Raw genomic sequence first — 20,793 nt, forward strand, 5'->3', positions numbered from 1 at the left:
GAGAATGGGAGGTAAAAAAAATCACTGCTTCAATTAACAGTATGGACAAAAGAGAAGCGTCATTTGGAGGATTAAAGGGGAACCAGGGAGAAGGGCGTTGTTCCTATCCAAACAAGTGTAAGCCTACTTTTACTAATCCTCAATCACATGAAGTCGTCATCGTCCAGTCCATCATCATCATAAGGTGTGGCATCAATCTTGTTGTCTCTGCTAGCAACGAGAGACACCTTGGTCTTGGCCGCCTTGGTCTTCTTGTTGCCTTTGTCGGCGGCACGCTCCTCTCTCATCTTCTCGTTGCTGATAGTGGTGAGAGCACTGGCAATCTTCTTGACATCACCGCTGTTGAGCTCCTTGACAAGCTGCTTGGTGAACTCCTGCGCCCACAGGGCGTAGTGAGGCTTCTTCGAGTGTGCCGTCAGCAGCGGGATCAGCGTCGTGGTCAGCCGGGTGAACTGGTCCTTGGTCGTAGGTTTGAACAGCGGCATGGCGGAGAGGTCGACGGCCTGCGTGGGATCCGCCGAGTCGCTGATGACAATCGCCTTGGGCGCTCCACGGTTGCGGTTCAGGTCGATGTCGTCGAACAGGTCCTGCGCGTGCTTGAGGTCACCCTCCTTCTCCGTGCGGCGCAGGCGGGCCCGCCTCGCCGCCTCGTCCTCGTCGCTGTCCTCGTCGCTCTCGTTCGCCTCGGCCTGTTTCTTTCGCTCCTGCTTGTGCTCCTCTATCCGCTGCGCCTTGCTCTTCTTCTTCGCCGCCGCCTCGGCTTCGGCCTTGGCTGCCGCCGCAGCAGCCTTCGCGGCCTTTTCCCGCTCTACTTCCGAGTCTTCGGCGGCGTCCCACGAGTCGAGAACCTTTGAAATCACAGAGCATTAGTATATCTTGAACCAGCAAGCAAGGTGTATAGACCACGGGAGTAACCTACATCTTCCTCCTCCTCATCGTCGAACTTGCGTCTGGCCACTACAGGGGGAGGAGGGGGCGAGCTGCTATCTTCCTCATCGTCTAATAGATTGATATCAGCATCTTTCTAAAGATATCAAGACGGACAATCCCTATCTGTAAGACTCCGGGATCGTCATTTGCCGGCTGGCATATTTCAAGATATCACTTACCCCACTTTGAAGGCGCCATGGCGGGCAAAATCGTCAAAAAAATTTATGACTGATAGGACACGTTCCGAGACTTGCTGAGCAGGTACCCAGGAGGTGGTTCAGCGGGATCTACCGTGTTCGGACGAGGTAGACTGTCGTGGCGAAGACCGACGATGGTTTTTCTGAATGGACACAGACAGAATCTCGCTGCTGCCGCAACAACTTCACAATGGAATCTTGTAGTGGGGCATGTAAACGGTCACGTGATGCTCGACCATTGATGCCCGATACATTGTTCTGAGTGCCCTGGTACCTTTGCAATCTTTGCGCCCTGCAGACTGCTGGAGCTCATTACAACGCTTGCCCTACGTTCTTACGTGGACGGATGCTTTACTGCGGACGTATTAAGTTGGATGTATTTTTCATTAAGCCACTATATAGTGTATTTGGCTGATCATATCATCATCATAACTCTTTATCGAACAGCAATGGGACGGGCTGGTCTGTTATCCAGCCTGGCAACGCTGTCATTTTTCGAAGCCCACAAGGGGTCTGAGTCCAATCGTCATTTTTGAAGCGTGTCCGATTGGGTTGAGAACCTTCTCTGTGTAAGTAATAGGGTCCGCGGCTGCATTTACAGGTTGACGGCAGTGCGGAACTTGGAACCAGCGTAGACGGCGTTCTCGCCGAGCTCCTCCTCGATACGGAGGATCTGGTTCAGCTTAGCCAGACGCTCGGAACGGGCAGGAGCACCGGTCTTGATCTGGCCAGAGCGCAGACCGACAGCAATGTCGGCAATGGTGACGTCCTCGGTCTCACCGGAGCGGTGGGAGACCATGACACCCCAGTTGTCGGCATAGGAGTCCTTGGCGGCCTGGATGGACTCGGTGAGGGTACCGATCTGGTTGACCTTGAGCAGGAGGGCGTTGCAGGACTTGAGCTCGATGGCCTTCTTGATACGCTCAGGGTTGGTAACAGTCAGGTCATCACCAACAATCTGGAAGTCGGAGGTCTTGTAGAAGTAGCTCCAGGCCTCCCAGTCATCCTCAGCGAAGGGGTCCTCAATGCTGACAATGGGGTACTTGGCAGCAAGGGACTTGTAGAGGTCGGCAAGCTGCTCGTAGGTGAGCCACTTGGAGGAGTCGCTCTCGGGGTTCTTGAAGTCAAGGTCGTACTTCTTGACGTCGGCCTTGTAGAACTCGCTGGAGGCAACGTCCATAGCGATCTTGATCTTGCCGGTGTAGCCGGCCTGCTCGATGGCCTCGGTGATCAGGTCGAGAGCCTCCTCAGCGGTCTGAATATCGGGAGCAACACCACCCTCGTCACCAACGTTGCCAGCGGACTGGCCGTACTTCTTCTTGGCCAGAGCCTTGAGCTTCTGGTAGACCTCGGCACCCTGGCGGAGGGCCTCGGAGAAAGAGGGAGCGGAGCTATTGGTCATAGTCAGGAATTGATGAAAGCCAATCCACATCAGGCAGACTTACTCAGGGACGATCATGAACTCCTGGAAAGCGAGGCGACCACCGGCGTGAGAGCCACCGTTCAGGACGTTCTGGAAGGGAACGGGAAGGACATAGGGTTTCTTGGTACCGGCAAGGTCGGAGATGTGAGCGTAGAGAGGGACACCCTTCTCAGCAGCACCAGCCTTGGCAACAGCCAAGCTGACACCGAGGATGGCATTAGCACCGAGGTTGGACTTGTTGGCAGTTCCGTCAAGCTTGTTAAGGAACTCGTCGACCTTGGACTGGTCCTTCACATCGATGTTCTCCTTGATGAGAGCAGGGCCAATGGTCTCGTTGACATTCTTGACAGCCTTGAGGACACCTGTTGATCACATTGACATCAGCGAGACATTCTTTGAGCACGATATCATTATCAAGTAGATCCAAACTTACCCTTGCCGCCCCAGTGGGTCTTGTCACCGTCACGGAGCTCGTGAGCCTCGTGCTGGCCTGTCTCTTCGTCAGCACTCGAGGGTTTTTAACGATGCTTAGTTTCAAGAGAACGGACCGGTGGAAGCTCCAGAAGGAACAATAGCACGGTGCAGACCGGTCTCAGTGACAACGTCCACCTCAACGGTGGGGTTACCGCGAGAGTCGTACACGGAACGAGCGTGGATCTTGGAGATAGGCATTCTGGCGAGCTGATGAAAAGGTCAGTTGGATGGAAATCGAGAGGAAAAAAGGACCACAGGAAGTGAGAGGACTGGACAGCTGATATAGAGGGGAAAAGCCAGTTACGGGTTGTTGGGTGTGTGACTAGCAGCGGGGGGTTGCTCTTCACCGATGACCCAAAATGAGTGAGTGGATGGGAGAATCGGTATGAGAGGCAAGTGATGCTGATCCAATCAATTGCAAACCACACTCACGGTGACTCAAAGGGACGAACTAACAGGTGGCAGAAGACTCAAGGGACAAACTGCAATATGAATAGACTTGATGTGAAAGGCCCAATTCCTCTTAGTGATGAAGACGAGCGATGGAGGGGTCAACAGCACAGGTGTGGAATGGCGGGGTAGATAGATGTTAATGATCTCGGAGTGGGAGAGCCAGGCCAGAACTTTACTTACATTTCAGACTGTAGTGAGGATCTGAGGATAACTGGGGTTCAAGTGCAGCAAATGAAAAGGAAGATCAAAAGACAATCGATCTTCTTTAAGTTGGAATCGTCGTCTTCTTGTAGGTTGCCAATGATTGTCCCCCGGGTAAAGCTCATGATGGAAGCTCCGAATCTTCCCAATACCACGGTGGGGCAGCGAACCGATCTGCTTCTCTCGCTGGCTGAAGCTTCTCCTTTGCACCGTTTCAATTGTAACTCTGCAGCGAGATCTTCCGCTTTCCCTCGGGGCAAGGCGGGTGAGGATAGAGACGGTGATGCTCATGCTTTAGACCTGCGACTGAGAGCAGCAGAGCCATAGTGAATCACTGGAAAAGGAGAACTGTATCTTCTCATTTGACAAGCTCGGATAACTATGAAGGGTATGTGCTCTGCTGAAGAGATAGACCGGAGATACTCTACTCTCTAAATAGCTCTATATATAAACATTGAATTTATACACCTCAATCGTGGAAGAAAAGATTGTTAGCTATTCAATGCCTATCTACATTACTGCCATTCGCCCGTTGCCTCTCAGCAGTCATGAATAAACAGACAAAGTAGCATGCTCGTGGTCAGAAGCGTACCAAGACTGTAGAAAATACTACATAATAGCAGTCCAGGGAGGGTCCTTGCTAGGTTGTCTGGAAACTTCCATCCGTTGTGATTGCGTAATGGCAGAAGGCCATGACATAGAGACCTTGATGCCTGTATGCCTTGTGGCCTTGTGGCCTTGTGGCCTTATTGTCTTGGCAATATCACGTAATCGCAATGTCGTATATCTAGGTCATGTGATCAATGAGTGGTTGCTCCGTGAGCTCTCAACAGCTCTACCAAGTTGGAGTAGCGAGGTCAGATACCCCATAATCATCAGCCTTCTTTTGTGCACATTGTATTGCAACCCTCCCAAATCAACACTTTTAACTTCTAGGTCATTCTTTGATTTTACCAACATCCGTGTGAAGTCCTACCCCCCGGCTTCGCCCTTACAACGATGAACGGCGGAAGCGACCCTGAGAGAGAGCAGGCGCTCGAAGATTACAAGAAGAGCTTACTAGAGCTTCGAGAATGGGAAGCTAAGCTCAAGAATCTGCGTATGGGCATCAAGGACCTGCAGCGAGAGTTTGATATCTCCGAAGAGAACATCAAGGCCTTGCAGAGTGTCGGTCAGATCATTGGCGAAGTGCTGAAACAGCTGGATGAGGAGCGATGTATGCCATTTTTATAACTCCTATCTATCAAAAAGTGCATGAACTTGGTCGTCTATAACACGATGGAAAGTTCAATACGATGATACAATAGCTAACTTTGATACCTGAGATAGTCATTGTTAAGGCGTCATCCGGTCCCCGATATGTTGTCGGCTGCCGCTCCAAGGTCGATAAATCGAAACTGAAACAGGGCACTCGTGTTGCCCTCGACATGACAACACTCACCATCATGCGCATGCTCCCGCGTGAAGTTGATCCGCTGGTATACAACATGTCGTTGGAGGACCCTGGTCAAATCAACTTCGCGGGTATCGGTGGTCTGAACGACCAAATCAGAGAGCTTCGAGAAGTGATCGAGTTGCCATTGAAGAACCCCGAACTATTTCAGAGAGTCGGTATCAAGCCGCCCAAAGGTGTATTACTGTACGGTCCTCCCGGTACCGGAAAGACATTGCTGGCACGAGCCGTGGCGAGTTCGATGGAAACCAATTTTCTGAAGGGTAGGCACATTTCTGTCCTCTTCTTGTCACAGCTGCTGATCTTGTTATAGTGGTTTCGTCCGCGATCGTCGACAAGTACATTGGTGAATCCGCGCGGTTAATAAGAGAGATGTTCGGTTATGCAAAGGAACACGAGCCCTGTATTATCTTCATGGACGAAATCGATGCTATCGGTGGCAGGCGTTTCTCTGAGGGTACCTCGGCCGACAGAGAAATCCAGAGAACATTGATGGAGCTTCTGAATCAGCTGGATGGTTTCGACTACCTCGGAAAGACGAAGATCATCATGGCAACCAACCGACCAGATACCCTTGACCCTGCTTTGCTCCGTGCTGGTCGTCTGGACCGGAAGATCGAAATCCCCCTTCCCAACGAGGTTGGCCGTCTGGAAATCCTGAAGATCCACTCCAGCACCGTCCAGCTGGAGGGCGAGATTGATTTTGAAAGCGTTGTAAAGATGAGCGACGGCCTCAATGGTGCCGATCTGCGTAACGTGGTTACGGAAGCGTATGGCTCACCTCTTCCGACTCCTTTATTTTGCATGGATAGATTGCTGACATTGCATAGTGGACTTTTCGCCATCAAGGATTATCGGGACGCGATCAGCCAGGACGACTTCAACAAGGCGGTTCGCAAGGTCGCTGAGGCCAAGAAGCTGGAAGGCAAGCTTGAATACCAGAAACTGTAGTTTCACACCCCGATTACTCCTATGCATGACCTCATTCATTCATAAATGGCCGCCGTGGAGGTAGACAGAATCTACCGCAATATCAAGAGCATTAATTCCTGCCTTCATAATGTTTGTATAGTATATCTATCATGTAGTTTCATAGACGGGCGCTCCCAGTTTCCCCGCATGACTAACCCGAAGCTGGACCCTGATCTTTGCGCCCGCGGAGCCTATGTCATAGGATGAACTGTTTCCTCACGGTCTCATGCTGCCCAGGCACAGTGAAGAGGATTTAAACTCTTCCTCCATTACATAGAGAGTTGCTCAGAAACCAGAAGTTTGGAGCAGCAAGAGTTGTGCCAAGGCGCTTGCTTCCCCGAAAGAACTCCGCCCGTTAGACGAGATCTACAGATCGGCCAAGTCGCAACAGAAGTGGCCACAACTACCATTTCCGTTGTCCAACTACCCTACTGAGAGACACTCCTTAAGAGACTAGGTAGAAGGGACGCTGGACGATCTGGTAAGTACTTCAGCTTCTCTTAAAAGCAGCATTTATTATTCCGTGGGCAATCTTGTCCGGACAACGCATATTGATATGTTTGTTTGGTCTGCGGGACGGAGAAAGTTGGCGAGCTCAATCACCAAGCTCAAGACTGGTGTCGAATTCCAAGGTTGCTAATGTTTCGTCTCTCCTTAGATTGATTACGAGTATCTACGGGTTGGACATTTTGACAATATTCGAATTGCGCATCTATGCGAACCCATTGATTTCTCTTTATAGTAGATCTCTCAGCAGCTGGGTCAACCCTGAGAGATCGGAGACAAACACAGCGCAACAATAGCCCGTAGCGCCATGTCGAGCTCTCCAGCCCAGCGACTCCATAGCGAAAGCCACTGGCGAGCGAACCGCAATCCCACTGCCAGCCCTCTGGGCGGATATGGGCTATCGCAACAGTCGACCGGGGTAGGGAACAAACTCGGCAACTTCTTCGACGGCGGTCGCTCGCTCCCGATGTACAAGGATAAGCCGTACTTTGCGCCGCGACGTACGGCGGGGAGGAGTAGGCGGAGGAAGATCCTGTACGGCGGGTTGTGTGTGTTTGTGTTGGTCTGCCTGTGGTATTTTACGGCCGGGTCGTCGAAGCGGCATAGGCATGGACTAGACACGCCCGACACGCCCAAGGGCGAGGAAATGTGGAAGTGGCTGCAGAGTCTTGGGGATCCGACGACCGAGATTGAAGATGGCCAGCACCAGAATATCGATTGGAATGCGCGAAGGGAAAAGGTTAGGGATGCTTTCATTATTAGCTGGGATGGATATGAGCAGCACGGATGGGGTATGTTTCCTTTTAATTGGTTTTATGGGGGACACACTGACGGGTTTAATCGCTAGGATATGACGAGTACAAACCGATCGCGAAAGAAGGAAAACAGATGGTCCCAGGAGGGTTGGGCTGGATCATCGTTGACGCCCTCGATACGCTCATGATCATGAATCTGACCTCGCGGGTTCAGCACGCGCGCAACTGGATCCACAATTCGCTACAGTACAACCAAGACCACGACGTCAACACATTCGAGACGACCATCCGGATGTTGGGTGGCCTTCTGTCGGCGCATTATCTTTCGACCGCCCATCCCGGACTCGCCCCAATCGCGGACGACGATGCGGGCTCGCCAGGAGAGGATCTGTATATTGAGAAGGCGACCGACTTGGCGGACAGACTGCTTGGGGCTTTTGAGTCCAAGTCTGGAGTGCCATATGCCAGCATCAATCTAAATACGTCGACTGGTATTCCGTCTCATGCAGACAATGGGGCTTCATCTACGGCGGAGGCTACCACTGTTCAACTTGAGTTCAAGTACTTGGCCAAGCTGACGGGAGAAGCGGAGTACTGGCGGGTGGTGGAGAAGGTGATGCAAGTGGTCGATGACCAGAAGATGGAAGACGGCCTGCTCCCGATCTATATCTATCCAGACTCTGGACATTTCAGGGGAGACAACATCCGTCTGGGAAGTCGGGGGGATTCTTACTACGGTGAGTGAGCCAGGGTGTCTCGGGTGAATTGACTACTAACAGTGGCTTTAGAGTACCTCATCAAGCAGTATTTGCAAACATCTAAACAGGAGCCCATCTATAAAGAGCTCTGGGATGAATCGCTAATGGGCGTCCGCAAGCATCTGATTGCGTACACCAAGAATGCTCAGCTAATGATCTTGGGGGAGAGGCCGTCTGGGCTCCATGGGAAACTGTCGCCGAAGATGGATCACCTGGTCTGCTTCATGCCGGGAACCATTGCTCTTGGAGCCACCGGCGGCGTGCCATTGAGCGAAGCCCGGAAGTCTCCTGACTGGACTCAACGGCAGGACGAAGAGATTCTGCTTGCCCGGGAATTGATGAAGACATGCTGGGCGACATACCTCGCGACGGAGACGGGTCTGGCTCCGGAAATCACGTACTTTACCTTGGACGACCCTCCGAAGATGTTCCACGACATGTACCCGGACTCGACGGCGAGCACGGGCAACCGCAAGTCCCAGGGGGTTGATTTGCCAATGAAGTCACAGCCTCTTTACCCGCTGGACGACAAAACCCTCCAGTGGCGGGAGGACATCCAGATCCAAAGCCAGGACCGCCACAATCTCCAACGGCCGGAGACGGTCGAGTCACTGTTTTATATGTACCGCGTGACCGGGGACGAGATATATCGCCAGTGGGGATGGGAGATGTTCAAGTCCTTTATCCGCCACACGGCGGTGGTCGAACATGACCACTCGCACGAGACCGATGTCCCTGCCGATGCCGATGCTGCCGCTGCCGGAACCCAATCCGAGAAAGTCGCGCGTCCCTCGCGGATTACGGGATTCACGTCGCTGAGCAACGCCAACACCGTGCCCCCTGTAACCCGGGACAACATGGAGAGTTTTTGGATGGCAGAGACGCTCAAGTATTTCTACTTGTTGTTTTCCGACCGGGACTTTATCTCCCTGGAGGACCATGTGTTCAACACGGAAGCGCATCCGCTGCCGCGGTTTCAGCCTACGGGTGATTTGAAGACGGGGTGGACGCGGAAGCCTCGCTAGCTGTCCTGCAAGGAATCTAGATGAGATGCTGTACATATATACATTCCCATGTGTTTCGAAATAGCATAATGCAGTAACGAGGCTGTCTTTTAGCATACCACTCTTTCTAGACTACGAGGTCGACCGGTCCAGCGCCGCCTGGATCAGTTTCTTATACCCGCGCACGGCCTCCTCGAGCTGCGCGACGGTCAACGCTTCGTTATCGCCGTGCGCCACGTGGATAGTCCCCGGGCCATACAGGTACCGCTTGACCTTGCCGTCCGGACGGGGATGAAGCTGCAGATTCGGCACGTCGGTCCCGTAGTTGACGGTGGTGACGTTGAACCCGGCCACATCGGTATCCAAATCCTGCGGGCCATACCCCTCTAGACTAAAGTTGACAACCACGCGGTCATCGCCGCCCGTCGCGTCCCGGACGGCCTTGAGGACAATCTCGCGTGCCTCGTCGTGCGTCCCCGCCGCCAACCGCACGGCGACGCCCGCCCGTGCCTCGCTCGGCACCACGTTCGCCGCGACGCCGCCCTCCATCTGCCCGATGTTGACCGTCGTGCGACCGTACTTGTCGCTGGCGGGCAGGCCGCCCTCCTCGACGGGGATATTACCCAGGTGATCCACGCGCGCCAGCGCCGGCAGGATGGCGGAAATGGCGCTCTCGCCTAGCCACGGGTACCCGGAGTGGGCGGCGTGGCCGTGCGCGGCGACCTCAAAGCCCAGCATGCCCTTGTGGCCGGCGACGAGGGCCAGCTCGGTCGGTTCGCCGAAGATGACGGTGTGGAAGCGGCTTGGGGAGGGGTTGAGGTGGGTAGACTGGGAGAAGGCCTTCATGCCGTCGCCGCCGGTTTCCTCGCCGACGACGAAGAGGAGGCCCAGGGGTGCGGGCGGCTGTACGGCGAGGGTGTCGAGCGCGGCGAAGATCTGGGCTGCGACGCTGCCTTTGGCGTCTACGGTGCCGCGGCCGGCGATGAGGATGTTCCTGTCGTCGGTGTCGTTGGCATCGCGGTGGAGGGAGTATGGGATGAAGGGGGGCACGGTGTCGATGTGGCTGGTGAGGAGGATCTGGGGGCCGTGGCTCGGGTGCGACTCATCCAGGGAATGGGATTGGGACTTGGGGAATGCGAAGATGTTGAAGCGTGCATCCGACTCCGTGGTGACGGGCTGCTTGATCACGGTGAAGTTGTGGGATTCCAGGAAATCAGCCACAAAGGCGCCAGCTGCGCCCTCATTTCCGGAGATGGACTCGATTGAGACGAGGTCTCGATGGAATGAGAGTAGAGGCGAGGCATTTACCACGTCGTCGAGAGAGTTTTGGCTGAACTCTGTCCGAGTCTCAACCCCGATCCTGGGGATGTCTGCCAGAGGCGCCTGAGGAGATGCGGGGTGCGGAGGAGCTGCCGCCGAGAGCGCGGCGCTGAGCAGGAGAGACGACAAGGGTTTCATCTCATGAATAGATGAGAACCAGAGAATTGGGATTGGGTTCGGGATAGAGTTTGAGGCGCCGGCGGAATTATTAGTGACAAAGTTGATGAACTGTCAAGGGTAAACCACGGTATATTCCTGATAGGAGGGGGCCGACCGTGACATGGTGATAGTATCACGTGATCACAACTGCGCCTCTAGTACTCTACAATACTAATTCAAATGATGTGCTCCGTATCCAATGGGGCAATAAACTCATTTGATCCCTCGAGTGATCGATATGCCTATGAGGAGTCATATAGGTCCCTTGACCTTGGGTTGTACTCCGTAGATAGATCGAATTGACGCATACACAAGACACATGGAGTGTGGCTAATGGATGGCCACTGTCCTCCGTACGAGTAGATATGATTGTATACGCCTTCGGGGTCTGAATCAAATGTATCAGTCTTGTTCATTGTAGTAGTGCCTCTCTACATCGGAGTAATAATAGTGCGATTTGATCATGTTCAGATTTTCCCGCCGACAATTATCCGATTGTAATTCTGCCGAGGAAAGGATCCTCAAGATGTTGCCAGGGATTATTCTTATTATTCATGAAATTTGATGGAGAAAACCATGGAATCAGAAGAGGTCACATTTACGTCAAAACTGGGTCCTTTTCCAGCCATGAGGTCGTACCCAATGGACAGCCATAAGGACCTGACGGCGGCACCAGAGCTTTCTCGTCATAGGCTGTAGATCGATACAGTGTCCAGTGTACACACTGCGCAGTAAAAAGAGAAACAAGTTAACGTGTCAACTGTGCAGTACTTTTTCCCCGTACATATATCTTATTATTTCGCTGTACATGTACATTACACATATACATAACTTAAAGTATGCGAACTCACCAGTGGCCTGACTCCTCAGGTAGAGCTATTCATGCAGTAGATACTGAGACTGTCGCACGACAGCTAAGACAGCTGAAGCTCAACATTCCTTCCTAGTACTACCAGTCTATCAACCTCTCTAGAGATCAGCCATTCTGTGGTATTCTGATGATAATAGAAATCAGGCTATGACGATAAAGGCTGTCTTCTAGCAAGTCCATCAGAGTCTAGAAGACGCTGCTCTTTGCTTGTTCGGGGTTTAAGTGGGTTTATCCCTAAATGGTGGACTCCGATCTCGCACCAGGATTAGCCGACGGTTGATTGGTAATGCCTTAAGCACTAACTAAACTAGCAGGATCAACGCATCGGGGCAACGGTTTCTGTCTGGCAGCTGAATGAGGTCAGCTGCATTAACTGACATATTAACTATTCTTCAAACTTGCAACTGTGAGTCTAATACGAATAATAATAATAACAACTCGAAAGTTATCATTGCACTGAACAGACAACTGGAGAACTATCCCTTCTAGAAGAACTCAGGTGGACGGGAGAAGCCAGAGCAAACCGTGGCAACTGGCGACCAGAAGTCCTCAGGCAAACCAAGTTCCATGGCTCACGCACAGCGGAACGCAACGGAGGTCTTTACTTTTTCCAGTATCTGCTGTGTTCTGATTCGTAGTGCCACACTTTTTCCCTTCTTTCTTTTCGGTCTGGGTCTGGTTCTAAAGAAAACAAAAAGAAAAAAAAATTGGAAATGGACTTGGAGAATTGGAGATAGTCGAACTAATTTAGTTGAGCCTGGGAGAATTGACCCTTGTAGAATAATAATACTACTCACATCTGCTAAGAAAAGAATGAAAGATCCTGCTTCATTTTGCCTCTCGTTGCATAATTCTTCGTATTAGGAGTCTCACAGACATTTTCATTCCATCGGTTTGTAGATATCCTATCCTCGTCTTGTCCTCTCCTTCTCCTCCTCTTCCTTCTGTCAACAGTGACACTCGCACCAGTCACCGCGTTTTCTCCCGATCCTTGTGGTTGTGAATGATCGATTGTTTGGCAGCTAGCTTGCTTGTTGAATTGAGGAACTGCATCCTCTCCCTCATCCTCCACTGAGCTGTCATCCTTTGTCCTCCTCGGTCAGTCTTCTTCCCACTCAGCTGCTCCACGTCTGCATCTGCTGTCGGCCCTACCGCCTGTTCGTCGCCTTCAGGCCCAAAATATCCTCTGCCGCTGTTCTTGAATCAATCACGTCTCTACAGTCAGAAACAAAAGCAATTATCTCGATCTCTGTCTATCGGCGAACTGGTTTTCCTCACCCGTTCAACTCTTTCCTCCTCCTGACTCATCCATCGCGACCTCTTCTTTCCCTTTGGTTGACCGCCACGCCACGTCTACTTCCAACTCATCGGTCCCCTGTTTGAAATAAGGGCTCTTGCCTATTTTCTCTTTCTCTTCTGCTGCCTTCAATTCATTAAATACAAACAGACAGTCAAGCAGCAATCCTCATCAGATCATGTCTCTGCAATCTGCTTCCATCCTCTGCTTCTGAACAGCATCTCCGCATGTGAAAGTTTCACCCACGCGAACCCAGTTGCAGTCAAACAAATCAACCCACCACCACACGCACACTCCCCTGTGCTTGTCCACCATGCTGAAACTCTCACAATTACTAGACGCCAAACGGCGTAACAGCTCCGATACATATGCAGACATCTCGCCATTGTCCCGTCAGTCCCCTCAGTCCCCCTTGACGGCCGATCTCTCAACCCCGGTCTCGCCCGTGGTCTCGCTTTTCTCTTCCAAAGGTCATACGCGTGTCTCCAGCTCCGTCTCCTCCCTGGTCTCGTCCCCTGGTCAGGGCAATTCCATGGAGAGCTCGAGGAATGCCCTCACAGGAGTGAAGGAAGAACCCTGCCAAGCCAGGGATCTTGAGGAGGAATATTTCCGTACGTCCTCCCCTCCCACCAAATCTTTGCTCTGCTTTGCATACTGATTACTTCTCTGCAGAACATTTTGACCAAGGCATGTCGGTTGTGGACGACGCGTACTTTCGACCTTCGGTCGATTACCCTGAATCTTACGATTTGAACGACACCGGAATGGACCCCCCCCATTCCACCAAGAAAAGACGCGCCGACAGTCTCTCCGGTAAAGGCCTGTCGCGCATTAGTTCTCGCATTTCCACCGTTTCCAACCGTTGGAGGTCGAATCGCCTGTCGGACGGTCCCGATGCTGTGGACGCCCTCGGATCCAGTCTACGGTCCCGGACAAACTCCGCCTCGTCCATCCTTGCCAGCCCGACTATAAGTCGAGTCGAATCCACCACGATTCCGCCTTCGCCTGCAAGGACTATCTTTGAGGAACGCCTGAGCGAGTCGGGGGCACAGCCCATCGACATTGCCAAAGCGAACAGCCAATCCCAGGATGACTCGGAAGCTCCACAAGCCACCACTCCCCTGCTTCCTCCCTTCATGGGGGACAAGCCACTGAGTGTTACTGCCTCCCGCGTTCAATCGCCTCTGCAGTCACCGTCGGTCGCCGACGTCTCCGAGGAGAGCCTGGACAACAGCATGACGTCTCCAGACCCTCGCCTGGCAGGAATTCCGTCACCTCCGCTGTCGACCAAGCCGTCGGTCGCGTCTTTCAGTCGTCCACGCGCCAGCACGATGCGGACGGTATCTGGTGAGGGTCCATCCTTCTCGTTGACCGATCCAAACGACGAGTGGGCGACACAACTTGGCCATGCCAATTTCACTATACAGCCCGAGCCTTACGTGCCTGAAGTCTACGATCTGAGCTCATTCCGGCAATTGCGCGAACACTGGGACCAAGCACAGTGCAACTTTACCAAGCATCTGGTTCGGACCGGTGAACACTACGGTGTGACCTCCACCATCTACAAGCTGACGGAGGCCAAATGGGACGCGGTCAACAGTGAATGGAAGCGCACCTACGACGAGATGTTGTCCCAACTGGACGCGACCGACGGCTCGCTGATGGGCATCATCGAATCTCAAGGCAACCCCTGTGAGCCAGTCAAACTTCCTCGGCTACACGATGAGAAGTTCCCCGAACTGGGCGATGGCGAGATCGTCGGTCCCATGAAAATTGCTCCGGCGGCGAATATGCCGGCACGCTGCCGGAGCCGATCCTTGAAACGAAGCTTTTTCAAATTCTTCCAGGATCTCGTGTCGCGATCCTGATATGCATTGCATTCATTACAGCAATTAATGACGATAGAGCACTCCCGAGAGGTCTTCGATGTACAACAACTTGTAATAACCGAGCCTCTGGGGTTGATTGTTTGAGCGTTTGACGACTAATGTCTCTTTTTCTAATGACTGACGACCACCTCCATGTGCCTGCGACTACTGACTCGCGGAGCAATTGCATTCCTTCAACATACTTCTTTTCATATGTTCAATATTCTCTATGACAGAGGACAGACGGACAGATTTTTATCGTGTCAGGATTGGGCTGTTCACGGTGAGAAGCAGACAGTGCTGCAGATCGTGCAACCATTCCGTTCCCCGTACCACGCACAGTCGATGTCTAACATGAGTCTTGATGTCGATGCGTCTGAGAAGGCGTGCATCCGTCTCTATCCGAAAAGAAAAAAGCAAAAAGAGAAGCATGAATGATACGGTCTGCCGTGTATATGTATATATGTACCCGATATACCCAGCATTTCAATAATGAATCATAGAGATTACTTTGACCTCTCTCTCCCTTTGTAAGACCATAGTCGAGTTTAGTGGAATTAGTAAGGGTATCACAAAATCAGAGTACCTCCATCAATCCTCCGGCTCCACATCAGCCAGTCGTGCTGCACGTGCAGTCTGTGGAGGTGGTCGACTCTGCTTACGGCAGGTCCATACTGATGCGCCCTTATCTGTCGGTCGTTACCTCACTCTGCAGCGTGCACCCATGCACATGAGCCAGGTGGGCAGCTGATGGAATATACCTCTGCTATCTGCATAGGCGGGCAAACCCATCCCGATAGACAGCGTCATCTCCAAGGTAAAGCCACGCAAGTAGACGGACACCACGACAGTGATGAGCTTCCCCGCGCCATCTGAGAATCAAACCCAGTACTGCCCCCAAATCCGTCTTGCCTCGTCGTCGCCCTGAAACCGAAAATCCACGCGGACGATATCACTGAACCCTTCCTCCATGGTGGGCTCTTTGAAGCGTTTCAGGAAATCGCCGAATGCGATGCCTGGGAGTGGTGCGCGGGATTCGGGGTTCTACAGCGAATAAACTGTTAGTCTTGTTTTCAACATTTGAGACGAAAGAGACGTACCAAAGCTCGATTCGCCGCGCGGACGGCGTTGTTGTGCTTGCATAGTTCCGGCGAACTGGTGAAGTATACACATCGGATGGGGACGTTGAATTCCTTTGCGACGCGTACCCATTCGGCGCGTGTGTTGGGGTCTGCGTTTGTGTTGTCTGTCATGGCGTCAGCTGCGTGTTTCTGGGTGCTTGCTGAGACCTGTAAACGGATAGAACCTACCGACGACGACGGAGGAACCGGCTGCGAGAAATTCCTTGGCGACTTTGATGCATTTCTGTCTCTGTTGGTGTTCAGTTTCAGTGTACCGTTTTCATGTTCACCGAGAGTGTTCACCAATCGTACCGTCTTAAGATTGTCCTGGTTGACTCGCTCGTAACCCAGCGGCTCGAGGTGATTCCAGTAAAATGTCGATTTGCCCGCTCCTGGGCTGCCGCAGAAGATGACTAGTTCTCGGGGGCTTTGGCGGGTGAAAGGAGCAGGCACTGCGGTTGGTCATTGGTATGCATTCAGCTCTGGAGGCAAACAACAGTGAGACTAACCGTTGTCCGCGGGTTCAGACTTGATGTACGAAGAAGGATTGAATGGCTCCTGGACATCTTGGGCCGCCTCATTCAGGAAGAACTCTTCGGGTGTCTTGAATGGGATGCCGACGTTCATCGCGAAGCCTCTATGACGCGATTGATTTAGCGGCAACTTCTTGACCCATTCCCGGATGAGAACTCACCGGTCTACCATGGAGTGATCCTGGGGACGCCCGGCCGCATCACCAACGTAGAATGATGCAGACAGATCGACGCCGAAGACATCGAGGTCGTAGTCTTCCACAAACTCCTTCCACATTCCCGTTCGCGGTTTTCTATTCTCGTCGGCTGCCGTGGCGGCATAGACGCTGATGGGGATGTCTATCTGGCGCATCACGCCCGTCACCCTTTCCTTGAAATTAGTCAAGCTCTTCGAATCGGCTCGGCCGCCCTTCAGATCTTTCTGCAGGCTGATCCTCTTCTGGTTGGACATGATCACGACGTGGTATCTGTGAGTTGCGGTTAGCTTGATTGCCGCCGTGAAAGAGACATGCTACCCGCCCGTCAGCGTTCAGTTCCTGGAGTTTTACCGGTACATTGGGAGAGAACCACTTCCAATCTGAAGAGTCCCGGGGAAAGGTGTTGCCGGAAGCTGTCACGACCAAAGTGGAGTCCTGCGTCGTGTGTCGTCAGTTTGTCTCTGAATCACTGAAAAGCCAGAAGAGCTTACAAGATCGAAGGCTGCCACTTTGGCCTTCTCTCTTCGTGCAGGTTGTTCCCCTGGACTGGTTGTGTATTTTCCAATGACGAGGCTATTGTTGACGACCCTCCATGTGATCTTCTCAGGCTTTTTCTGAGACGTAGGCGTGAAAAAGGAGGCGACAGTGCGCTCTGAGCCCGTAAGCCGATGCTATTGCAGTCCTGTAGATATCTTGGAAGACTTACTTGTGACTGTTGGTTCGACTTTTCTTTTGAGCGGGGGCGGAGAGATGGCTCTGGTGGGCGAGGCCGCTCTTTTGGCTGCTCCGGACATTATCCTGAGTGTCGCTAGCAAACGGAGAAGCTTGACGGTGGTACGGTCTATTTGATGTGGTTGAATTTACGAGAGAGTGACTGAATCTGGTCCCGCGGGGTTATGGGCTGGAGAACTGACCGAAACCCGGCATCAGAGGGTCAACAGATGGTCGATGAAATCAGGAAAATAGCATATGCAGCAAGATCCAGAAGCTAGAGAGGTCAAACAGGTTGTGTTGCGTTACTTGACTGAGATATAACAGAATTGGGTATAAGTTGAGGTTGACGCGCCCGTACGCGTAATGAGGTTCACGAAGTCACATGGTCTATATAAGCTCAAAATGTCTGAGGTAGTTGTAGACGGCCATAGGCACCAGCAACAAAATCTAGCCGCAAAATTTATCGGATTATCATTGCTATCTCATTTTTTACTTGGGAATGGCACAGCCCCGGAAGAATTTAATCAAGGCCAATAGACGACGCCGGGTATCATGCTAGTATAACTCTCAAAGCATAGACATGAAATCACTTTGCTCGAGTATCCAAGGACAACCGATCTGCTTGTTCCAGACGAACAGCGGATTTCAATTGCTCCCTTAGCCCAAAGAGATGCTGAGAGGCAATCTTCATGGTCTCTTGATTGCCGCCATCCTGGACTGTGATGGCGGCCTGTAAGACGTAACCTCCACTCCTGTCAAGTGGTGTCATTTCATTTAGAGCTGGCAATTGCCGCCGAGGCTCTTGAGATTCAGTGGGGTAGTGTAGGACGCGATGTAAAAAGATGACAATGTCGTTATGAATGAAGATATCGCCCTCCACTGCATACTCGGTGACAAAGCTGTATCGGAGTCAACCAATAGTTTCTGGGGACCTAAAACAAGGAGATAATGACTGACTTGTAACCCCAGGCATTCATCGGGACTGTAATATCGCCTTTAGGAAGACTAGCACTGGACATCAGCCGGGCTGTGACGGCCGACCGGGTCGCTGCCTCGGGGATATCCCTAAACTCCAATTTCCAGGGTTGGTTCTCGTAATCATAGTAGTGCGTACGGACGGACAATTTCTCATCCGTCCCTGACATGTGTGCATCTTGGTCGGCGACCGGTGAAGCAGGTGCGCCAAAATCAGCCTCGGAGACAGGGCCAACGACCTGGGTGTAGAACATGCCACCATTGAGCATCTTGTTCAGTCGCTGCAATTCTGCGCCCTGCAGATCCTGACTGGCACCTACACGGACATTGACCAGTCCGGGTTTACGGTATGCTTTGAAGACCAGTCGTCTCTCTAGGCGATGTTGAGGTTGCATGGCAGTCAACCCTGCCAGCTGTTGCAGTAACTCATGATGCTGATGCGCCGGTACCGAGGCGAAAAGCAACAGCTCATGCATGATGCGTCATACAAAGACGAAATAGGGCCGGGTTGGTGGTCGAATAATATAAGGCGATGGTCCCTGATATGCTCAGATCACGGGAATCACAAGGGCCGACAACCAGAGTAGCCTAGCCGCCTGAGGCATTCAGTACCGGTGCCTGACAATCCGGATCCGTCGACGTTAGAAACGGGCAAAAAAGTTTCAAAAAGCGCGACGGGTAAAGTCGGGGCAGCGGGAGGCGGAATGCACCGAATGGGAAATTCGGCCTGAGGGTCGCGAGTCGCGAAAGGTTCACGGACGTTATCAGTCCGTGGGCTGATCGTCCAGTTAGAACTGTGAACAGGTCAACGGGAAGCGGATTAAGTAAGTTTCCGGCTACCAGCGAGGTGATGTGGTAAAAGAGTTTGATAATCAGGCCAAGACTGATACCGTCCTTGGCTATGAGGAGATACTACTCCGTATGGTGGATGATGATACTTCAACGACCTCTCACATGTTTCGGTGACAACTTGCCTCTAACTCTCTAGTCTACCTGAGACGGACTGAGATGGACGGTGGTATGATTTGAGAATATGGCCCTAGTCCTCACGACAGCTTCGTACTTTTGATGTGATACGTTGCAACCAATAGTAGATCATCCACATGTTCGGTCTCCGAGATGAGGGGAAAGCGTACTGATGAGGAGAAATGCTTAAGGCCTCAGAATTGAGGAATAGGCTCACCGAGAATGCGGGTTGGGTAAGGATCTGGGGAAGATCTCGGTAGTTCAATTTCCATATCAGTGGTAGCACGGAGTACCTGTAGTAATTATTTAGATAGCAGGCAAGTTTGCAACTCGTATCCGAGCGGAGTTGGACGCCATTGGAGTACGGAGTTAGCATGAGCTGATGCTGACGCCGACATGGGGTGATCCCCTCAATAATCCATCCTCGACCGAGTCTACCTGTTCACCTGCAGCCTAAATGAGGTCTACCCGGCGTTCCTTTCCAATCAGAGATCAGCAGAGGGAAAATTACTGAGAAAGGCGTGAGATTCCTCCTCCACAAGTTCCGAGCGACCCTTGCATGAGTGCGGAGGTAGCCATCCAAGTGCAGATACTGTGTAGGTAACAGAGATTGAAAACAGAAGACTCTACAATAATTAGTTACTGGATCTGGCGTCTTCATGGAGTTAAGTCAAAGAAAAGGATGTCTGAATCCTCTTTTTTTTTTCCCCCGCTGGACGCAAAAGGCCAGTGGAGAGGGACACTCCCGCTGTGCTTGTGCTTGGGAGGAGAGTTAAGCTAACCACACCACCACCACCGTCACCTTATCGGAATAATGTGAAACCCACCCTCGCTTCTCCTTCTCCTCCCCTCCTCCTCTACTTATTTTAACTTATATTCCCACTCACTGTTCCCTCTCCGATCTTTCCAACCTCTCAGTCTCTTTAATATTCCATTCCATTTCACTTACTTTGTATAATTCCCCTACACCTTCACTCGACACCAGGCTGGGTAGTCGGCCTGCTAGCAATCATCAAAATCTTGCTATACTGAAAAAGGCTACCTCGGGCGGATCGGACAGTACCGGATCTGTTCAATTTCTCACGCAATTCTCCTCAATTGATAATCTTCTCAACCTACTTTCTCTACCGCTCCATTTCTCCTTTCGATTCTCTCGATTCTCCCCGCATAACAGCTCCGTCTCATTCAAAATGCGTGCCACTGTTGCTCTGCGAAGCGTCGCTCGGACTCCCCTGATCCGCTTTGTCGGTCGGCGTTCTGTGCCTCGTACGTATTATCTAGAAGTCAGCTCCTGGTAATCTATTTATTCAGTAAACTAACCATGCTGCTTTCGCTCCTACTCAGAATCCATTGATCACACTCCTCGCCCTCACCCTGCTTCTCCCTCGGGGGTTCTCCCCGACTCCTTCGCTGCCTACCGCTCCAAGGCTCAGCAGCACGGCCCTCTCGGTCGCGCTTCTTTCTCTCAGGGATCCGTCGGCCGCTTGCCCGGAGCTGCTCTCGGCCCTGTTCAGCCCAAGCAAGGCGAATTCTTCGATCGGGCCGAGCTTCCCGCGAGATTCCATCGTCTCCCATGGACTGACGCTGAGATTGAGGCCATTGAGACCGGCGGTGCGAGCCTTTATGCTTAAAAAACACGCGTGGA

At 52.2% G+C, this 20,793-nt stretch overlaps 9 protein-coding genes across 9 annotated transcripts, besides 1 other annotated feature; 4 read left to right on the forward strand and 5 right to left on the reverse strand.

Annotated features, from left to right (window-relative positions):
- Positions 1 to 143: 143 nt before the first annotated feature.
- On the reverse strand, positions 144 to 1,128 carry NFIA_052410 (eukaryotic translation initiation factor 3 subunit J; the record flags this gene model as incomplete). The annotated part of the gene is made up of 3 exons (XM_001257792.1): positions 144 to 848; positions 920 to 999; positions 1,110 to 1,128. 3 exons carry the CDS (start codon positions 1,126 to 1,128, stop codon positions 144 to 146), a joined length of 804 nt encoding a protein of 267 aa, XP_001257793.1.
- A 594-nt stretch (positions 1,129 to 1,722) lies between these two features.
- aspf22 (enolase acuN) lies at positions 1,723 to 3,222 on the reverse strand (the record flags this gene model as incomplete). The annotated part of the gene is made up of 4 exons (XM_001257793.1): positions 1,723 to 2,518; positions 2,573 to 2,912; positions 2,984 to 3,040; positions 3,099 to 3,222. The coding sequence occupies 4 exons, from the start codon at positions 3,220 to 3,222 to the stop codon at positions 1,723 to 1,725; spliced, it is 1,317 nt and encodes a 438-aa protein (XP_001257794.1).
- Positions 3,223 to 4,397: 1,175 nt separating this feature from the next.
- Positions 4,398 to 4,425: a microsatellite.
- Positions 4,426 to 4,677: 252 nt separating this feature from the next.
- Positions 4,678 to 6,082, forward strand: rpt4 (proteasome regulatory particle base subunit RPT4; the record flags this gene model as incomplete). Its single annotated transcript, XM_001257794.1, has 4 exons — positions 4,678 to 4,894; positions 5,008 to 5,394; positions 5,445 to 5,901; positions 5,962 to 6,082. 4 exons carry the CDS (start codon positions 4,678 to 4,680, stop codon positions 6,080 to 6,082), a joined length of 1,182 nt encoding a protein of 393 aa, XP_001257795.1.
- Positions 6,083 to 6,917: 835 nt separating this feature from the next.
- Positions 6,918 to 9,148, forward strand: NFIA_052440 (glycoside hydrolase family 47 protein; the record flags this gene model as incomplete). Its single annotated transcript, XM_001257795.1, has 3 exons — positions 6,918 to 7,401; positions 7,458 to 8,102; positions 8,154 to 9,148. The coding sequence occupies 3 exons, from the start codon at positions 6,918 to 6,920 to the stop codon at positions 9,146 to 9,148; spliced, it is 2,124 nt and encodes a 707-aa protein (XP_001257796.1).
- Positions 9,149 to 9,259: 111 nt separating this feature from the next.
- On the reverse strand, positions 9,260 to 10,585 carry NFIA_052450 (M20 family metallopeptidase; the record flags this gene model as incomplete). Its single annotated transcript, XM_001257796.1, has 1 exon — positions 9,260 to 10,585. The coding sequence occupies one exon, from the start codon at positions 10,583 to 10,585 to the stop codon at positions 9,260 to 9,262; it is 1,326 nt and encodes a 441-aa protein (XP_001257797.1).
- Positions 10,586 to 13,087: 2,502 nt separating this feature from the next.
- On the forward strand, positions 13,088 to 14,642 carry NFIA_052460 (uncharacterized protein; the record flags this gene model as incomplete). The annotated part of the gene is made up of 2 exons (XM_001257797.1): positions 13,088 to 13,385; positions 13,447 to 14,642. The coding sequence occupies 2 exons, from the start codon at positions 13,088 to 13,090 to the stop codon at positions 14,640 to 14,642; spliced, it is 1,494 nt and encodes a 497-aa protein (XP_001257798.1).
- Positions 14,643 to 15,521: 879 nt separating this feature from the next.
- Positions 15,522 to 17,287, reverse strand: NFIA_052470 (putative DNA 3'-phosphatase Tpp1; the record flags this gene model as incomplete). The annotated part of the gene is made up of 9 exons (XM_001257798.1): positions 15,522 to 15,686; positions 15,743 to 15,888; positions 15,953 to 16,013; positions 16,076 to 16,215; positions 16,273 to 16,400; positions 16,458 to 16,780; positions 16,812 to 16,928; positions 16,985 to 17,145; positions 17,200 to 17,287. The coding sequence occupies 9 exons, from the start codon at positions 17,285 to 17,287 to the stop codon at positions 15,522 to 15,524; spliced, it is 1,329 nt and encodes a 442-aa protein (XP_001257799.1).
- Positions 17,288 to 17,793: 506 nt separating this feature from the next.
- NFIA_052480 (mediator of RNA polymerase II transcription subunit 18) lies at positions 17,794 to 18,658 on the reverse strand (the record flags this gene model as incomplete). Its single annotated transcript, XM_001257799.1, has 2 exons — positions 17,794 to 18,106; positions 18,165 to 18,658. 2 exons carry the CDS (start codon positions 18,656 to 18,658, stop codon positions 17,794 to 17,796), a joined length of 807 nt encoding a protein of 268 aa, XP_001257800.1.
- A 1,680-nt stretch (positions 18,659 to 20,338) lies between these two features.
- Positions 20,339 to 20,779, forward strand: NFIA_052490 (alpha-ketoglutarate dehydrogenase subunit KGD4; the record flags this gene model as incomplete). Its single annotated transcript, XM_001257800.1, has 2 exons — positions 20,339 to 20,414; positions 20,493 to 20,779. 2 exons carry the CDS (start codon positions 20,339 to 20,341, stop codon positions 20,777 to 20,779), a joined length of 363 nt encoding a protein of 120 aa, XP_001257801.1.
- Between the last annotated feature and the right edge of the window lie 14 nt (positions 20,780 to 20,793).

The sequence above is a fragment of the Aspergillus fischeri genome, genomic scaffold (assembly GCF_000149645.3).
Source record: "Aspergillus fischeri NRRL 181 1099437636266 genomic scaffold, whole genome shotgun sequence".
Taxonomy (NCBI): Eukaryota; Fungi; Ascomycota; class Eurotiomycetes; order Eurotiales; family Aspergillaceae; genus Aspergillus; species Aspergillus fischeri.